This window comes from Lissotriton helveticus, chromosome 7, assembly GCF_964261635.1.
Source record: "Lissotriton helveticus chromosome 7, aLisHel1.1, whole genome shotgun sequence".
Classification (NCBI taxonomy): domain Eukaryota; kingdom Metazoa; phylum Chordata; class Amphibia; order Caudata; family Salamandridae; genus Lissotriton; species Lissotriton helveticus.
In genome coordinates, this window is record NC_136068.1 from 362760399 (window position 1) to 362779389 (window position 18991).

General features: G+C 44.1%; 1 protein-coding gene across 1 annotated transcript in view; it reads left to right on the top strand.

Annotated features, from left to right (window-relative positions):
- Positions 1-18991, top strand: part of AHCY (adenosylhomocysteinase) — a 194800-nt gene that overhangs the window by 53823 nt on the left and 121986 nt on the right. Inside the window, exons 2-3 of the mRNA XM_078652177.1 lie at positions 9269-9459; positions 13385-13460. Of these exons, the coding sequence (XP_078508303.1) occupies positions 9269-9459; positions 13385-13460 (267 nt within the window). The remainder of the gene's footprint in view (positions 1-9268; positions 9460-13384; positions 13461-18991) is intronic.

An 18991-nucleotide genomic window follows, 5' to 3' on the forward strand; every position in this document is an offset into this window, starting at 1 on the left:
CATCAAGGAGAGCGGGAGAGCTCTCATTACCAGGACTTCTTGTGCTCCCTAGCACCCTGTGAGCGCTCTGCCTAATTTTCCCTGAAATGTGAGGGAAAGCTTGGAGGCTGTGCTGCAGCCTTTGCTAGAGGCATCCCCAGCCCAGGGATTCCCCCCTTTGTGCTCCTAGCGGGTGCCCACCCCGCTTATTTTAATATTTTTCATAGCGGGAACCTACTCCGCTTTATAGTGCAAGTTCTTTCCCTTTTATTGGGCATATTGTTTTAGAGCCAGTGAAGCTGCCACAAGGTGGCACTCTCTGATTAAAGGACCTAGAGGGGCCTGTGTTGTCCCCAGCTAGGCAACGTTATTTCAGGAGCCAGAGTGCTCCCAGGCATATGTTTTCAGAGCCTAGATGGCTCCAACGTTTGGTGCTATTTGTTTAAAGGGCTACTGAGAGCCCATGCCCCATTTGAATGTTTTCCAGCTGCCCAGCAAGTAGTGGGCAGCTGCACCGTTTAGGGCTTTTTATTTTAGCGGGACATGTCTTTTTTTTAATCCAGGAGTGAGACGCACTCCTTTGCCCCATCCCTACCTTGGCCTGCACACCTGCGCAGCACTTAGTGCCAGCTGCAACGTTTAGGCCCTTCATTGAAGATCCCCAGCTGCCCAGCAAGTAGTGGGCAGCTGCCACGTTTAGGTTTGCTCCAAGTAGGCCCTCGTGACTGTCGCTGCATTAGCAGCGCGCCCTGGCTTTGTGGACAGAGGTCATTTGAGCCTCTTAGAGATGGCCAGTGCTGGGTGCCAGGTGCTAGGAAATGTAATGTTTGTAGTATGATTTATGTACCTTGATTTACGCTATAGATGTGCTTTTATGCTCATTAGGTTTTACCTATTGTGCTATTTCTCTACTGTGGTCTAGGTTTGATTTATTCCCTACTGCAGGTTATGTTACTAAGTTTATTTCCTGATGCAAGTTATGTTTAGGAGATTATGGTTTATCCTATTTTAGTTTGAGGTTCGCGCAGAATAGAGTTCTCGCCTTATGTGATACTGTACCTGTTATGATTCATATTACAGGTTGACGCTGAGTAGCGTCGGATTGGTAACGCGGGCATTCGGGCAATGCCCGAGGGGCTGGTGTCCGAGTTATGCTGTGGGCTGCTTTTTTTAGCAGGCTGGGGGCCATTTGGGCGCTGTCTCTATTGTTCGATCAGCCAGCGGCCCAGTGGGTGTCTGAGTGGCCTTTCTAGAGGCAGATGGGCGCTCATTACCTCCATTTTGCAACGGGCAGAGGTGTCACTCCCTTTGTCTCGCTGGCCGGCCCATTAAAGTGTACACATACTGAGCGGGGCAGGGGGCCTGAGTAGAAGTGGCCTCACTTGTTTCACCATTGTAAACTAACGCATGCATTTTTTTTTTACCCCAAAGTTTTTTTTATAAGATTACGGCAAAGCAGTGATTTGACTGAGGAGTGATTATGCAAATGTGGGCCTTTTTATTTTTTTATTTTTGCGAACCCTGGGCCGATTTTCAATCCCAATCCAACCCCGACTCAGAGTATAGTGTCTGCCAGTGATTACTGGCTGTGTTCTAAGTTCCTGATTTATTCTTGCTTTTTACTATTCTTTACCAAGTGCTAATTCTAACAGAGGCCCACGTGGCCCTGTCATGTGTAAATAATCCCGTGTAAATATTGCCCGTGCCTGTTGACACAAAGTATATTGTGTGATTACTATCTGATGTGTTTTTATTAAAATACAAAGGCAATTTTTATATAACCTTGTGTGGAGTTCCTTTTGTGGTGTGCCTAGTGTTACTGTATGTGTTGTGCAAATGCTTTACACTGCGCCACCGAGATAAGCCTAGCTGCTCGTGCCAAGCTCCAAAGTGCGCAGGGGTTATCTTTGGCGTGTAACTTCCTTTCCCTGACTAGAGTGGTGGTCTCTGCCTGGCTTTGGCGCAAGCCTTAGCCAACCAGAGATCTCCATTTCTAACACTGCTTAACCCCTTGACCCATACACTCCCATCCTGAGTTTATTACCCCATAATTTACACCCTGCTTTGGTTACTGTACTTTTGCATTTGTCTCGGCACACTTTCCATTTTTATGTACTTATAAGTTTGTCCAGAACATTAACTACACGCACATAGAATCTCCCAATTTTTTACCATCTTAACATTTTAACGTGGTTGCCTGCCACGTGCAGGCTTCGCAAACTTTTGAGATACTACCAACGTTCACCATTATTTTCTTTCGTTCTGGTCAACATTCACTCTTTATCTTAAAGCTTCGCCGACAAGATCAATATTTGCCTTTCTCACTATTAAGTCTGCAGTTTTCATCTCTGTTATGTAGCCATCCTTTGATATGCAGACTTCACCTTCCTGGCGCCACAAAGGTGTGAAGTTGTAGTGATGCTAAACTGTTTCCAGTAGGTCACTGCGCCGTTGTGACTACACATTTACGCTCTGTTGATTTATTAAACAAAATGATGTACGGTATTGCAAATCCCCCTTTGTCTCCAAAACAATAAGACTGCGCCAAGTCTTGTCCCTTCAACAAGTTATGACTTTTAATACAATGCATCCAACATTTCTTTCAAACTCGCGCAGTTCCAATAACCTCACATTTAGCTGTATTCCCTATGTTTACTCACACTTTTAGCTATTTGGGACAGGGTCTATTTCGTATTTTTTCTACCTTTAAAATATCAGATTGGCCACTATCCTTGCTTCCTCCCTCCTGAGGGTACCTTCAGATCGTTCCTAATTGTACACAACCCATATGCCATATGCAGTCAGTTTGTTCCTTCGCTCATTTTATTTTAAGCTTAAGTATGCGCAAAATAGACACCTGCGCAGTCACATGAAGACTGTGTGCTCCTGCACTAATTTCACATCTCACATTACAATTATCCGTGTGTGGTTCACTTGTGTTTTAAAACACCTAGAATTATTAACTTCTACACTTCGCATTACATCACAATTTATTTAAATTGCAAATACATTTCAGTACTAACAAACCAGTTATGCATAAATATTTATTTTAAAACCCGACTTACTGAATACATAGAGGTAAACTAAAACATTAATTACTGGGTGTATACATTTATTTACACATTCAATCATACAATTTTTTCCATACAAATTAAAATAACTAAAAGTGAAATTCGTAGTCTCTAACATTTACATACAAACTATTGGCTTTTCCAATGCTTTTTTTGTTTGTGGTGGTTGCTCACATAGTTTTACCTTTTTTTGTGAAGTCCTACCCCATAAATAGAAAAGCCTGATCTCGACATTTTCGAGGCAGGCTTTATGAACCTGCAACACATATTTATTAATCAGAATTTATATAGATTTTCATTTGTTAGGATTGTAATAACCGATTTCTATTGTCACAGGAAAAGGTTCCTTTGGGATTCATTCAATGGAAGCACCACTTGCTCCACAAATCCCTACATTTGTGCCCCAGCCATCGGTAGGTCTGCTTACACTGCAGCACCTTTGTCGCTGGGTGAGGAAACCACAAGGACTTCAGACTAGCCTTCTGGCTTCGCTCTAACTCAATTGTGTGTACGACCCTGAAACCTACTCTACAAATCATAGATACGCTTCGGGAAATGTCTAAGAACCAATAATCCAAATAGCTACTGCCATTGAAATGATTTTTACCCCTGTCCTCCCCAAGGCCATTCCGCACCTCCTAAATGAAGTATTCTGCCTCCACCTCCGAGAGTACATGATGCTAGTCCTGCAATCAGTTCACTGGCTACCTGTAGTTAGATCAGTTTTAAGATTATGTATAATCCCCAGGGCCTTCCAAAGAAAAGGCAAACACATCTACAAATTAAATATCCGCAATACCAGCAAAATAGGAGATTGCGCTTCAGCAGATCACCATGAATCCTCCTACTGCCTGTTAATAAGTAATCCATAGGTGTCTCTACCATCTCTATGCAAGCCTCGAAAGACAATGCTCGGCCACATTTGATGCTTCAAGGAGCATTTTTTTGCAGATTTTTTATATAGTGCGAACTCGACCCAAAGGCATCGGAGCGCTTTACATGAGCACCAGTTGCATTAGACTGACCCATTCGCTTCTAGGCACAGGGAGATTAAGTGATTTGCCCAGAATCTCAGGATGTTTGAGCCTCTCGCAAGACTCTAACCTAGTTCCCCAGTTCCAAAGTCTGCGCTCTAGCAGTTAAACCACATACTTTCCTTAAGCCACATCCTCGTAAAAGTTGATAGAGGTGACAACATGGGAGGTTTCAATATTTTTGCATCAACAATTTACCCGGAGGTAGTACATGGAACAATAAAACTCTCCTATAAGCATAAGTACGCTCCAGAGCCATGGGACAGTCGCAACCAGCACGCCAAGCTGATGCACATACCCAAATAGGGAACCGCTGCCCAATATAGCTTTAGAATGATTTCGATTTACAGATGGAGTAGAACTATGCCATTCTAGCTGGAAGCTGTGCTCACTGCCACTCTGCACCTTCAGACCCTTATCTGGCCTAATGAGATGGAGAACTCGATCTGTTGCACCCAGACATAGTAAACAATGTCTGCCCTACCCCACCTCTGACCTCAAGATTGAGGACACTAGCCTACTCCGTGTCTAAAGCTGATCTAAATGCTTATAGAAATATATCCTATACAAACTCACTCTATGATCCCTCATTCATCAATGGATCAAGCATACAAAATGTTCAGGACTTTTGGAACCCTGCTGCCAAAATGCACTTCTGTCTCTCACACTTCCTCATCCATCACACTACCAAGTGCTGCATCCTTAACACAATAAATGCACCTCAGTGGCCATCACGCCCATGTAAGTGCTCGAACATAGGCTCAAAGCAACTATGATACTCTTCCAAACACACCCACCCTGTGTAACATTCTACCCATGTGGTTAATCGCTTCAAAGCCCAACACAGATAGTGCTATACAGTTACCCTAATATAACACCCTAAATCCCCCTCCCTTTACCAACAATCTCCTCCAGAAAGTATGTAAATGTCCTCCATGACCCGCTTAACTGTAAACAGTTAGGTCTTTCATCAGTCACTCTATAAGGGTTCTTCTGCTCATCAGGCCAAGATGAGACCATATTGTACATTTATGTCCATTAGCATAAATGACATAACTTTTTGCTCTTTTGTTGAACGTGCGTCCATCTTGGGTTTCTGTGAACAAGTTTCACAGTTCCGGAAACTGGACTATAAAGGCTTTGTTTACAGAACCAGCGAAACAGCAGTCAATTCTCATAGTTGTCTATCCTCAAAAAACAGAAGGGGGGCTTGTTCTTACTGGGTTTTATAATTGTAATCTGTTTTACATGTCTGTATTATCTACTTAAGGGTCATATCGGGTTACTGTCCTCAACTTCGTTGTTTGCACGCCTCCGTGACACTATTTGCAAATGCCTTTTTCAAACCGGATTCCCGGGGGTGTTTGCTTTGTATGCGATCAAACAGCTTTGACAACTTTGGAAGCATCAAAAGTGTTGTGCAACATAAAGAGCAGTTATGGCACAGAAGTGCCTCTATTATTTTTTTTGCTCGCAACTAGCAATTCACGTTTCCACCTTCCTATATTACGTGGTTGTCAATCATAGGACCAGGAGGGCTGGAGTGGAGTGCTTGCCACTCCCCTGACCGAGCCCCCCTCATGACAGGCTTCAAAGTTATTTGCAGCCTGTCATCGCTACTGTCACGCCTATGGCAAGCCAGTCTGCACCTGCACGCTTCTGGACTGTGCCAAACGCCCGTCCCCCTGGCCGTTTATTTCCAGACCGGGCACAAATACAAACATTCTCGGGAGGCGTACACGGCTCTGTCCCTCTGGTAAGCCTACAGTGTATAAGACCGTGCCCCTCTTCTCCATCTGATTCAATGAAAACTGTATGCCAGACATGCAAATCTATCTGCTTCACACCTGAATCCACAGAATGCACTAAGGCAACCGAGGCATTGCCTCCCAGAGCAAATAACTAAGGACCCACGGCTTACTCTGAACACCAGATCATTAGTCAAGCATCGTTTTCAATTCCATGAAGTCTTACTGTATAACCAGATACACGATTTTTAACAGAAACCTGTGCTGATCAATTCTCTGGCCAGAGATCATTTCAGTGGTCCCCTCCGACTATTTTCTGTCTGGATGGACTTGGGTGGACCGGGGGGCTGGGAGGGTTAGCCGTGGTCTGTTGTGACCACCTACAGGCTGCTTTCAATCCAGTTTCAGGGGAGGGGTTTGAAATCTTACAATGTATTCTTGAGCTCACTAAGACGCAATCCTTTAATGGCATGTTGGTCTATCATCCTCCAGGATCCAGAACTAGCTTTTCTGATTAGCTTAGCACTTGCCTTAAATAGACTATCTTAGGCTCCAATTTTTCTTTATTGGGAGATTTTAACTTTCATTTGGAAGAAAAATTGGACCCTAATTCCGGTAGACTTTTAGAAATTCTCACTGGTTTCAGACTTTCTCTAAGAACCAGTGTTCCTACCCAGCGTGCAGGATATATGCTTGACAGGATATTCACAAATAATCACAATATTAACGATCAAACATCTTTTTTGCTAACTTGAACGGACCATCACGTGGTGAATTGGCAGATTCGGTTCCAAGAAGTCAGTGTGTGCTCCGGTTAGCCGCAATTCTCTTTTTATAGAGATTGGCAGAAAATTCAACCTATGGAATACAATACACTACTTATGAGATCACTCCCCAAATTAATGGACAGCGTAGATTAGATGGCAGGGAATTATTTCGACTGGATCAGCTGCACCCTGGACAGCATAGCTCCTGCCAAACAAGCCTAAAACTGCAAACAAAACTTACCAAATATGGTACAATGACATACTCGGATCCTCTAGACAAAAGTGCTGCAGGCAAGAACAAAAATGGTGCCACAAATGAGGCCTCATGAGAAAGCTATATGCAAATCAAGTCTGGCGGAACATAAATTGATGGCTGCAATGGCAACTTTTTACTCCGCACAAATTAAATTAGCTAGTGACTCAGCAGGACTCTTCGTTTTGGCTCTGCCAATAATTTGGGGTACTGTTGTTTGGAGGACCACCTGGGGAGACAGAAGCTTCTTCCGGTCCGCAGCCCTACTTTTAAACACCATGCAGTTGGAACTTAATACAGCTCCTTCTCTTGCTACGTTCAGGAAATCCTTGAAAACCTGGCCCTTTGTTCAGAAATAGGAGATCGGCATCACCTTCCTTTTCCTCAGTCAGTGATGAGACTCCTTCGGGCATTGGTTTGCGTTCAATAAATTAATTCATTTATTCATCCTCCCATGTCTGATATTGACCTGCATAGGCAAGTTCACCAGTGATGCTTTCAACCCTGAAACAATTGGCTTTTGCTGTTTTCTGTTTTGACTAGATTTTTGCTAAGAGCTGCAGCCTTTACTATCCCTTGTACTCGAACACAGCCACTTAATGTGTCAGACTGCATGTTGATATTTTGTGCACAGCAACATTAGATATTTTCAAACCAAACTTCAGGTACACCCTACGTGAAAATTCTATATCGGAAGGTTTTCACAATTTAGTATTCATCAAGTTTGTTCTGGAATAATTCCAATTTCCATACAAGACTTGCAGTCATCCAAATCTGGGACTCCAGAGATCTTTAATTGTGTAGATCATTCAGTGTTCAAGTAGCCAACATGTGTTTTGTTGGATTTAACGACTTCATAAGGGCTATAGTTTTCTCCGAGAATCAAGCATAGCCATGCTTAGTGAGGGAGGCCAGTAGACCACCCTAATTCATTACTTTGCGCCGTGCACGAGTATCACCAATGCCGAAAACTTAATCAATGATTGACAATAAAAGATCTCCGGAGTCTTAGATTTGGATGACTTAACTCTGGTGTGGAAATTGGAATTATTCAAGAATATAAGCTTGAAGAATACTAACTTGTGAAAACCTTTTGAAACATAATTTGTATGTAGTGTGTGCCTGATGTTTGGTTTGACTTGGTTAAACACTCCTCTTCTTTAGGATGTTTGATTAGGAGTATAGGGTAAACACCCTTGTGTGCACCACTCTCCAAATTTCTTGCTTAAGATATTGTGTAGAATTGCCAGGCGAGCATCACTGAGATCCTGCGTTTACCCTTGTTCCATTTTCAGTTGCCTGCTGAATAGTTAACAGGATCTAGATTGGGATTTTTTAGTTCTACGGGATGCTGGTGAGGGGCAAGCTTCGAGGTGGGGCAGTCAGGGAGTAGAGTTTGGTATAATTTGTGTTAAAGTGCCAACTGAGCCAAAATATCCCGTGAGGTTGCTGTGGCAGTATATTGCATAGGAAAAGTCCAAACTTTAGTTTTTGTTTCGCAACAGCTACAATTGGACTCATTCAGTGATCCATTTACATTTTGCTTTTTAGTGCATAGACACTGTTATAGGATAGACGCACACCTACAAATTCTGGTTTTCCCTTGTATCGAAAAACTAGGCTGAGATGTATTGTGTAAATATTTTTCTATGTAGTTTACATTGAAAGCGGAGAGTCCCCCGTGTTGAGACAGAGGCCCACAGCTTCTTTAGCGCGGCCTTCGCTGTTGTGAATGGGTGCTGCCTCCTGAGTCGTCTTAAGTCTTCAAAAACTTTATTTGGTGTGTGTAAGACGAACATAAAAGTATACATAGATAAAAAAAAAAACTGGGTACATTACACATGAATAGGAAAACCATTATAAATGATAATACAATACAATGCCCAGTATGCGCCACAATACCATAAGTAATCATGTCTAAAACGCTTAAAAATTAAGAGATACGATCTTCATTAAAATTCCTGAAGGGTCATCACTATTGCTACTACAATACTTTTACGTATATTGCATTAATAATAAAGTGCTACATTAAGACAGACTTTAGCATCATTTAATTCAGAGATGGATTTCAAGGCAGCAATATGCGATCCATTACCTTGTGCAAGTAGGAGTGGTTTTAAATAACTTCTAAAACTGGAATATAAACCACAAAACCGCATAAAGTGCACCGTGCTTTGCCTACTCTGGCCATCGAATGGGCTAGGGGTCGAATCTAGGGGACAGGTTTTCATATTGGTGAAGGCAACTAGGTGGTGGGCAATTCCCAATCTAACTAATACGAAATGGTGCATGAGATTGGGAATATAAATTAGATAGTCTTGACAGCGCTGTGTTAAAGGAAGTGTTAAATAGAACTTAAGTTGATTACCTTCTCTCCGGGGTCACTTACGCTTCTGCTGTTTCCTCCTTTTTGCAGCGGACATCAGCCTGGCCGAATGGGGGCGCAAGGCTGTCGAGATCGCCGAGAACGAGATGCCGGGGCTGATGAAGATGCGTGAGATGTACTCGCAGTCCAAGCCTTTGAAGGGGGCCCGGATTGCAGGATGCCTCCACATGACCCTGCAAACTGCAGTTCTTATAGAGACCCTCGTGGCCCTTGGTGCAGAGGTAATGTTATGTTCTCACATATACAAATTGAATCAACACTTTACTATTTTGGCTTTTTTTAGTGTAAATGTATTAGGTTTCAAAAACCACACACCCAAGCACAAAGCAAATTATCGCAAAGGAACATCTGGGCAGCTCTTGTGTGTTAAATGGCAATGCTCACAAGAAAATATGTAAAGACATTCTATCTATAGTTGTTAGAATTCCTAAAAAACGCTTCATATACTCTTGATTCCTTAGATGGTTCATTTGTTGTTCTCTACTAAAAAAATGTGCACCTATACTTGCTATTTGGTAGAAGCCTTTAAGATGTGTATTTCTGGTCCTTAATTTGAATCCTCAACCTGGTGCATTCCACATCAAGTACTGGTCTAATTTAAACCTCTCTAATTCTCCAAGTTCGTCTCATGATAGTTCCCAGTAAGCAGCTTCTCCTAGACATATGGGTCTGTATTATAGCAGGACCCCAGGTACTCCGCTTGTGTTTACACCCTTTATCACCCTCTGCGCCACTATATGATGTATGAAACAGGTACTTTTTGGTGCTTTCCATATTGTCCACTGCATGGGCAGGGATTTAATACAAGCTTCTGTAGCCACAGTGGTGCAGAGTGGGACGCTATTCAGCCCCACTCCCAGCTTCAGTGTGGGGGGGGGTCCCTATTCAGCCCAAGACTAGAGAATATCTGTGAGCTATGGGTGATTCGGGCACCTCGCCGCTTTCTGAACTGGGGCACCATCTTGTTACTCCGCTGTCCACTGTGAATTTTTAACACCTACCAATTAAATGGGAATTACCTAATTTTCATGGGTGGTGTACCACATAACTGAAGAAATGTTTACCCTGTGCAAGTGGCTTATTAAAAGGTTCATGGGCATGTGGGAGCATGCGATCTTCATCAGCCTCTGAGTTAGTATCCAGTCCGTTTGTTTGTACCCTGGGTGTTCCCACTGGTACAGTGAAGCAACTACAGATGGGTCAGGTTTGTGATCACCCTACATACGAGACTGCACACTTCCTAGTTTGAAGGTGGTAAATCTATTATAGGGGCTTCATACTTAAGTAATACTGTAGTGCGAGAAGATGTGAAGCTATTTCAGCTTCCCATTCTAGACCAACAGTATGTCAGGCTATGCTAGAAGAGATCCATGTAAGAGAAATTCAATGTGTATGACAGTAGATTTGGGAAGATGTCAGATAAAAAGCCCAGTTACTACTTTAACGGAAACCTAGATACCTGCAGAGTTTCTTGGGCTCCTAGGTGTGCACCACATTAAGAGAGGCTGCTCAACTCTGAAATAATCAGTAATGTGTGCCTGATGGAAGCTCTAGTATGTCTCTTATGCCTGGTCATAGATCCATGGTTTCTTGTCCTCTCCCCCTCATGTGCAAGCTGTGGACTTTGTGCGTCCCTCAAGAGATTCCTTAAGTCCAGTGCCACCTGATGTTGGGTTTGGGAATACATAGGGCCTGCTGAGCTGACAGTTGGACAGTGCGCTCAAGTGTTGCTGCCTTCCTTTGAAAACATCTCTGGGCCACCTATGTGCTGCAAGTTGTACTCGTAGAGTCTGGTACGTATGTAGGGAGCTAGGCCCATGGCTGCTGATCAGACTTTTGTGACTGGACCTTCTCCTAAGGCAGATGAGTCTTGCTGTGCATGATTACCTTTAAGGCCTTGGAGTGTTCTGATCACATCATTCACTGTGCACTCAATTGAGATGAATCTCTGAAATTTGTTTCCTAGATGACCATTTTTTCAATGTCACAAAACGCCACAATGTTGACCCAGAGCTTCTAAAGGGTACACAATTTGAAATGTTGATGTTGGGTCCCTAGGATGAAGGCTTTTGAGTGTACTGGAGAAAAAGACAAAGTGAAAACCCCATCCTGATTGATTTGCATAAGAGCTACCCTGTAATAAAGCTTACTCACCAAGATGCCCAGCCTGATTGGGCCTGGGGAATCTTTAAAAAACAAAAATGGTCTTGATGCCTTATATCTTCTCTAAATTAAGCCATCGGAGTGTCTAATTGAAAGGATTAGCCATGACATAGGCAGATAACAGAATAAATAGAGGAACTTGGTTACTGTAATGTTGACCAAATTTACTCTACTGGAAATTTTGAAACCAAGGTACGTTTTCTCCTTCTTTTGACAGTAATGCCCATACGAGCTGCTGCTATGTACTTGGGTTAAATAGGTCATTTATATCCTTAGTTGAATTAAGATTCTATTTCTTTTGGAGCAGGCATTGCCTGTTTCGATTATTGGTGTAAATGGCGACATTGCCTGCATATAGAGAAATGCCTGTAGTTCATCTCCAACAGTTAAGAGAGGTACTCTTTACATTCTGGTATGGGAACAGTCAAAGGCTTCATAGACATGCCAAAGAGTTGTGAATGTAGGTAGCTGTTCATAATTCCCTGTTAATTAAAAAGTCGCTCAGCGTAAATTCTTGGAATTAAACAACGTCTTTCCGGACTATCATCGTATCCTGGCAAAATTCCATGTGTCCAGAGAAAGCCCTCATGCCGGACACCTTTTAGTGTTGAGCTGAATGAGAAGAGTGATTGGGCTTTGCAATCCAATGAATGTGGCAAGAATTGGTGCGAGTTGTGTAATCTTGGCCTTCAACAACCTCATGTGACCTCATGGAAAATAAATCCCTCTGTCGTAATAGAAGGGCGACTGGCAAGCGTCAAAACATTTTGATGGGCAGGTTGGGCCTGTGCTCCGGAGGTAGCTTATTCAGTGTTGGGAACACTACAGTTCTGGCAGAGTCCATGAAGGAGGAAACGTATTCCCTGCGTAATTTCCTGGACAGTGATGCAAAAGCTAAACCCTTACAGAAACATGCATTTGTGTTCTGGGTCACACACTTTTTTGCAGTACTATTCCGGAGAAGCATGCATACTGGTATTACTAGTATCTGATCCTTAAGGAGGGTTCTGAATAGCAGTAATGAAGAACAGATTGTCAGAGCTTGGGGTGGGGAGGGGGTATCCCTATTAAGTCCAGCGATAAAACGAGGGCCTGCCAAGCATGTAGCACTGACCACTTGGCAAATATTAGAAGGCATCTTTGTGACTAAACAGAGCAGGACCAAATCTGGCCACTGTTTTGAACCATGCCAGTCTTAGGCAGTTGTTACTCGTGACCACTATCGTTCACTAGTTAACAAAGGGTCTGATTGACAAATCCACTAAGTTGATATCTTAAGACAAGTGACTCACTGCAGAGGAGAACCAGTCAAGTCCAGCACTTACCCGGGCTGGATGACTAAAATAATCTTAACACTAGTGAATTTAAAATTGTAGTTTGTTTTTTAGAGGCTGAACTGACCATTGCTTCATTATGAGTAACGATCAGCGTAATGTTTGTATTTTGAGTAAGGATAAAATGTTTCGTTTGCCCCATTGTATACTCCGCATCCGATCTTTGAGGTTCCCCTGCTACGTTTGTGCGGTGCATGTCATTTTGTAAAGATTAGTATGTTTCTTTCTTGGGGTGATATGGATTTTCTCCTTTTTAGAAATCCAGAAGTTAGCTTGTTCTTGGTCAGGCGTTTTCAGTTCTGAGCAGGCCCTATAAACTGATGATTACCTGCAAATGTTCTTTCAAAAGGCTGCATTAAAGACTTGTAATTTGTCAGAGAACCATGCGCTTCTCTCTTTGAACCCAAAATTAAGAGTTTTATGTACATTTTGATTCAGATCTTTTCTCGTTTGCTTTTAACAATCTCAATGCCATTTTAAGTCTTAGACAAACTATCATGTACAGAGTTGCGTGTTTACTAAAGTTGAAGCATTACTGAAAGTGCTTTGAATCATTTGTCAGCACTGCTTTGTTTCATCACCTGAAAAGCCTGCTTTTTTTATTTTGATTCTCGAGAACTAACCTTGTGCTCGCCTACACTTTTTGCAGGTGCAGTGGTCCAGCTGCAACATTTTCTCCACTCAGGATCATGCTGCTGCAGCCATTGCCAAAACTGGCATACCTGGTAAGTAACAGTTGTGCAGAAAGATTCCTGGGAAAGGGGGAGGAAATGCATGTATTGCTTGTAGGAAGCTGGCTCTATATGGTATTACCATCAAGTGGTTATACCGTGCACATAGTCCAGGGGTTCCCCAAAAGTGTACAGGGCTCAATGTAAAACCCAAAGTGCTCTATAAGTGGTAGTGTGGGTGAGCAGCCTTGGGCCGAACACAGAGGAGTGAAAGACATTTATTGCACAACAGTCCTCAATAATGGACACACGACTTTAGAACGAGAACCGGACCAATTTCAGAAATGTATACTTTGTATTTTATTTTAAGACTAAGATCATTGAAATACGTTAAATTTTTAATTAAAAAAATACTTCTAACTTTGAAAGATCGACAATGTTCAGCTGAGTTCAATGTTATCCTATGGGTAAAACAATATCGCAGTTAAATAGGTAGTTCACTTAAAAAATTCCAGACTTCTGAACCAAAAGTCAGCAAGGGTCAGGAGAGTACCACAACTGCACCACCAGTGGCATGGCGCGGACGGGTTTAGGGGTCAAAATCTGGGGGGGCCTGTTGCCTTACTGCATGTGCTGCCGTGGAGCTCAGGAAAGGTCAACAAACTCTCTGCACGAAGTCAGGATCGCTGAGGAGACTTCACTGCACAGGTGAGCCACTCTGACTCTGGCAGTGGGCATCTGTTGCAGAGTGGGCAGGAGATGCCGATCCGCCTGGATCTGGGGTCCTTGAAGCTTGTTTATTCTTGGACAGGTCCTCTCTCCATCGTTTTTCGAAGGCAGCAGTACTCCTAGGGTTTTCAGGTCGCTGGCTACAAGACTGGTTGCAGGTTCGCAGAAACTGGAGACAGGCCGGAAGGGCTGGGGCCAAGGCTGTCGTCTTCAGTCTGCTCTACAGGGTAGTTCTCTTGCCTCCTGGGTAGTCTCAGATCTAGTTTCTACGTGTGGAGGAGCCACCTAAATACCAGATTTAGGGGTGTTGTAAGGGAGTAGCAGGTAGGGCCAATAGGCACCTTACCTGAGGTGACTACAATCTGTTATGCCACCCTCCTGTTGGAGGGGGCGTAGACCTAGCACTGATTGAAGGGTTCCACCCATGTTCAATATGACTGGGACTGAAAGATGTGCTTCCTCATCTCCCTCACCTTAGGGGTTGAGTTAGCAGAGGTGAGTACACCTCAGATTCCAAGTTTTCTTGCTAGTTTTCCCTCTCAAAGTGGGGGTTTAACCAGGGGCTGCCATATGCTGCTAGCAGCAGAGACTGGGGGTGGCATTGCAAAGCCTACAAGCCTTAGAAGCTTCCCTCTTCGAGCACTCGCCCATCATGGGCATTGTTTCTGGTTGTAGAGTGCAGGGACTCTACCCGGGGGCCCAAAACATGTCTGTTGGAGGCTGGCTGCCTACAGCCGGTCAGAGACTACATAACATAACTGGTGTATTTGTAAAGCGCACGATTACCCGAAGGTGTCCTGGCTCTGAATAACAGATGTTTGTTACCCAACTCAATGGTACTCATTTTATCAACCTCAAGTGGATGAAAGGCTGAGTGGACCCGCTGGGATTTGAACCTGTGACCATGAGGTCGAACACAGGCCCCTGCAGTGGCTGCTTTAGTCGACTGAGCCACCAGACCCGGCTTTATAACGCCAGGGTTGGTAACTTTTCAGGGCGCACCTCTGAGGTGCCCTCTGGGTACATAGTGCAATAAATCCCACACTGGCATCAGTTTGGATTTATTGGAAGAAGCTGTTTGGTACCAAACACTCCTGTGTTCAGTGAAGCCTTCATGGTGCTGTGAAACTGGATTTGCAGAGTTCCCAGCCCATGTACTCTCTGGCTTCCCTGGCACTTAAAATATAATTGAATGGATACAGTATTGTAGTGGCAGATCTGCTCATGCAGATATGCCCTCACCTATAGTATAGTGCACCCTGCCTTAGGTCTGTGAGGCCTGCCAGAGGGGAGACTTACATATGCCTTCAGGCAGTGCTGGCTTGCATGGCACCCAGGCGGGGTGCCATGTAAACTTTATTTTCTCCCTTGCAAGGGCATGCAGGCTGCAAGGGCAGTAGCATGGTCCCAGTGAGGGTTGGGTCCCAGGGGGACCCTCTTCAGCTCCCACGCCCTAGGTACCCAGGGCACCCTTTACTAGGGATTGATGGGGGGGGGGTAGAAGTACCAATTGAGGGTGGTCTTAAGAGAAGCACTGGCACAGGGGACCTGGTTGCAATGACCCTGTGCTCTACAATCAAAACCACGCCAAACCAAGCAAAAAGTTGGGACTAACCATGCGAAAAGAGGCACTTTCTCACAGCACTTCATCTTGATCTAGCTCAGATAGCCTCTGTTAATGCATGGTCCATCTGCCTGCAACCCTCAATTTAACTCTTATCTGATTGTCAGACCCTATTTGAAAGGTCAAGGAGCATGCAGGGGTTACTAGGCCTCAACCATGCTAGTTCAGGGCATATTCCTCTGTTGTCCTAGAATCCACGCTTTTGTGCAAAGTACACTTGCTTCTATGTGCAAGGTAGACCCAGAGCTCTCCAGCAAGTTGTGTGCAGAATTTAGGTGATGTCTATCACCTCTGGTAGACTTGCGGTTGAACAACCAGCCCTTAATCACAGTAAGCCTTGGGATGGTCTGGGTCTCACTTTAAAACTATTTTCCCAGACTGTGGATGTTAATCAGCTGTCCAGAGACAATACATCTGTTTGGGGTTGGTCTCACTGTAGTGACAGTGGGGGCTCCAATCTGGAGTACCCAAAACATGAGCACAATGTAGTGTGTATCCTCCTCACCTGGCTGACATAATTCCTGAAGAAGTATTATGGGTGTGAGAAATATGGCTCTGCTTGGCGATTTCCCTCCTAACAGAATCTGGTGACTAATCCTCATTTCCTTCTGCAACCCCTTCAGAATGCAGCTGTCTGGCTTGTGGACTGCGCAAGTTCAACCATATTTTGGAAGCCAAACATAAGTTATGCTGGCTTCAGGGGAACCTGACAATACAGTGCAAAACCCTTTGCCTGGTCCACAAGTCTCATTGGTGAGAAGCCCCCTCCCGCCCTTAAGGCTTGTTAAGGAATGTACCCCGAGTAAATCCATGCTCTCTGCCTCTAAAATTCTTGTACTTGTCCATTAGTTCAGAACAACTCCATATAGAGTGGAGGGCTTTCTCGCGCTCCCTGGTAAAACCTGGAACCTCCTGCTTTGCAATTCATTACTGATCACATTTTTTGCATAAATGATTTAAATGTATCATTTCACTTTATCCTTCCTGAGCTGGTTCAATTATTCCTTTATTTTTCCTTTCTTACATTATTGTAGTACTAATATGCTGTTACGATGTACCTCTGCTCTTTATAAGTACTTTTTTCCTTAATTCTCCTGCCGGTACCCAAATGGCAGTGCTCAGGAAGGACTGATCAACGACTATTGCTAAAAGGTCCTCATAGAATTTCTAAAGGCAGTCTTGTCTCCATCCTTCCACACTTCAGTGTCCAGGGTTCCTCTTTTCAGCTTGAGGAATGCAAACAATACATGCCCACTGTCGGGTAAAGTTAAATTCCAACTTGCATGTTGTCCTATGGCAAACCAGGGGCAATTCCAGATGAGTGGTTGAGGAGAGTAGCTATGAGAAACGGGAGCCTGCTTTTCGTATAACAAAGACTAAGGCTTTACCTAGATAGCTAAGTGTAAGTCAGCCGAACTACTCTGTGCTATTGTAAATGAAGGACTCTTTTTAAGACCATGGATGCTTTCCCTAGGTACTCTACCAGACCCAGTTAAAGTTTCATCTGATTTTGTACAAAGTCTGCACATTGTTCTTTCTGCTATTTTGTTATTAATTTCATAATCAAGGGAGGTTAGACTGCCAAGGTGGTGGTATAGTAATAGCTTATGCTTAATGAAGTGTGAATAACCAGTCTCAAAATATGCTTGAACATGCAAAGTTGCATAACATTTGATTACCATCCAGGCAAGTGTGAATTTTTTCAGTGACTAAGTCCTCAGAGAGTGAGATCATTTTCACACAATTTTATTAAGATTTTTTTTTTAAGTTGTTAGTGGCTGGTGTATTCCATAAACTTGCTGGCTTGGAGATTAGTCAATGCTGCTTCTATATTTTGATATGCGGGAATAATTATATTGTTGCTGATTAGCTCTATCCATAGCACATTTTCAGGTGTGGTCTTTAAGTGGCCAGGTTTGAAGCTAATTTTAAGGAATGCTCCTTAGTGTGCATTTTTTTTTCTTAACAATTCCGAGCTCTAAGTGAACTTGTGCAGGTGACTCTGCTTTTGGTAATTGGAATAATATTTTGTTGCATCTTGCTACAATTTTTTCCAGTGTGTGTGCATCACGCCGTCGAAATACTTCGCTGTCATAACTGATTGTAAGAATTAATTTTGCATCCACAACTTTAAAAATCTCAGTTAAAAAGGACCTTTCAGTGATTTGTAAAGAGTAATAAATGATCCCTTCAGAAGCGGTCGCTCCTCACGCTGCTCCCTGCCCTGCCTGCCGCCTGGTATCGTAGCGTTATACCGCCAGACTGCTATCAGCTACCTCGCCTTGCTCCCACAACTGCTTTTGCCAGATTGATTAATACAATTTATATCGTAGCGCTAGATTGCCTGATTGTTGATTAATTAATTGCTTATCTTAATCATATCGTAGCGCTAGATTGCCAAAGTGCGCTTTTACGATATTTTCAATTGTGCTGTGCGGCCTGTTTTCATCTGTGCCCGATTGTGCCGGTGCCACTGCCATTTGCATCGCGTTATATCTGTTTGTGCCCCAATCCTGTTTAGCTTTTGGCTTGCAGCCATTTTCTTGTTGTTGTTGTGCCTCCACGCCCGGATCTCCACCCCGCTCCTGCCTCCCAGCTGCTCCTCCCTCGCCCCTCCCCTATCCGCATATGACAGATGCCTCAGTGCGCAGCGGTCACGCGCAGCGGTAGCGCCACATGCGCGCCACATGCGTGCCGAAGGTGCCCCAAAGGTAAGCCCGTCTACGCACGTCCGCGCCTGGACCGCGCCCAGCGCCAGACCCCCTGCCCCCGCAAATCCCATTCCTCCTGCATAACATACGACGCTGCAACCCTCTCAGCACTTAACCCCGGCCGACTCCCAAACTGCCACCAAGCCGCCCCAGGACACACCCATGGACCCTTCACCTGCCACTCCTGCTAGTTCGACTGTATCAGGACCCACACCAAATCCACAGACTCCAAACAGAGCTCCGACACTAACCACCTGAAGTGCTTCCTGCTCAACACCCGCTCAGTCCACAGACACTCCATCGAACTCTGGAACCTATTCGACACTACATCGCCAGACGTCGCCTTCCTCACAGAAACATGGATGAACGCCTCATCAGCCCCCGACATCGCCATAGCCATCCCGTACACCTACACGAGCATCCGAAAAGATCGCACCAACCAAACAGGAGGAGGCATCGCCATTGTCCATAAGAACACAATCCGCATCACGACCAGTTCAGACGATAACCTCACTACGCCG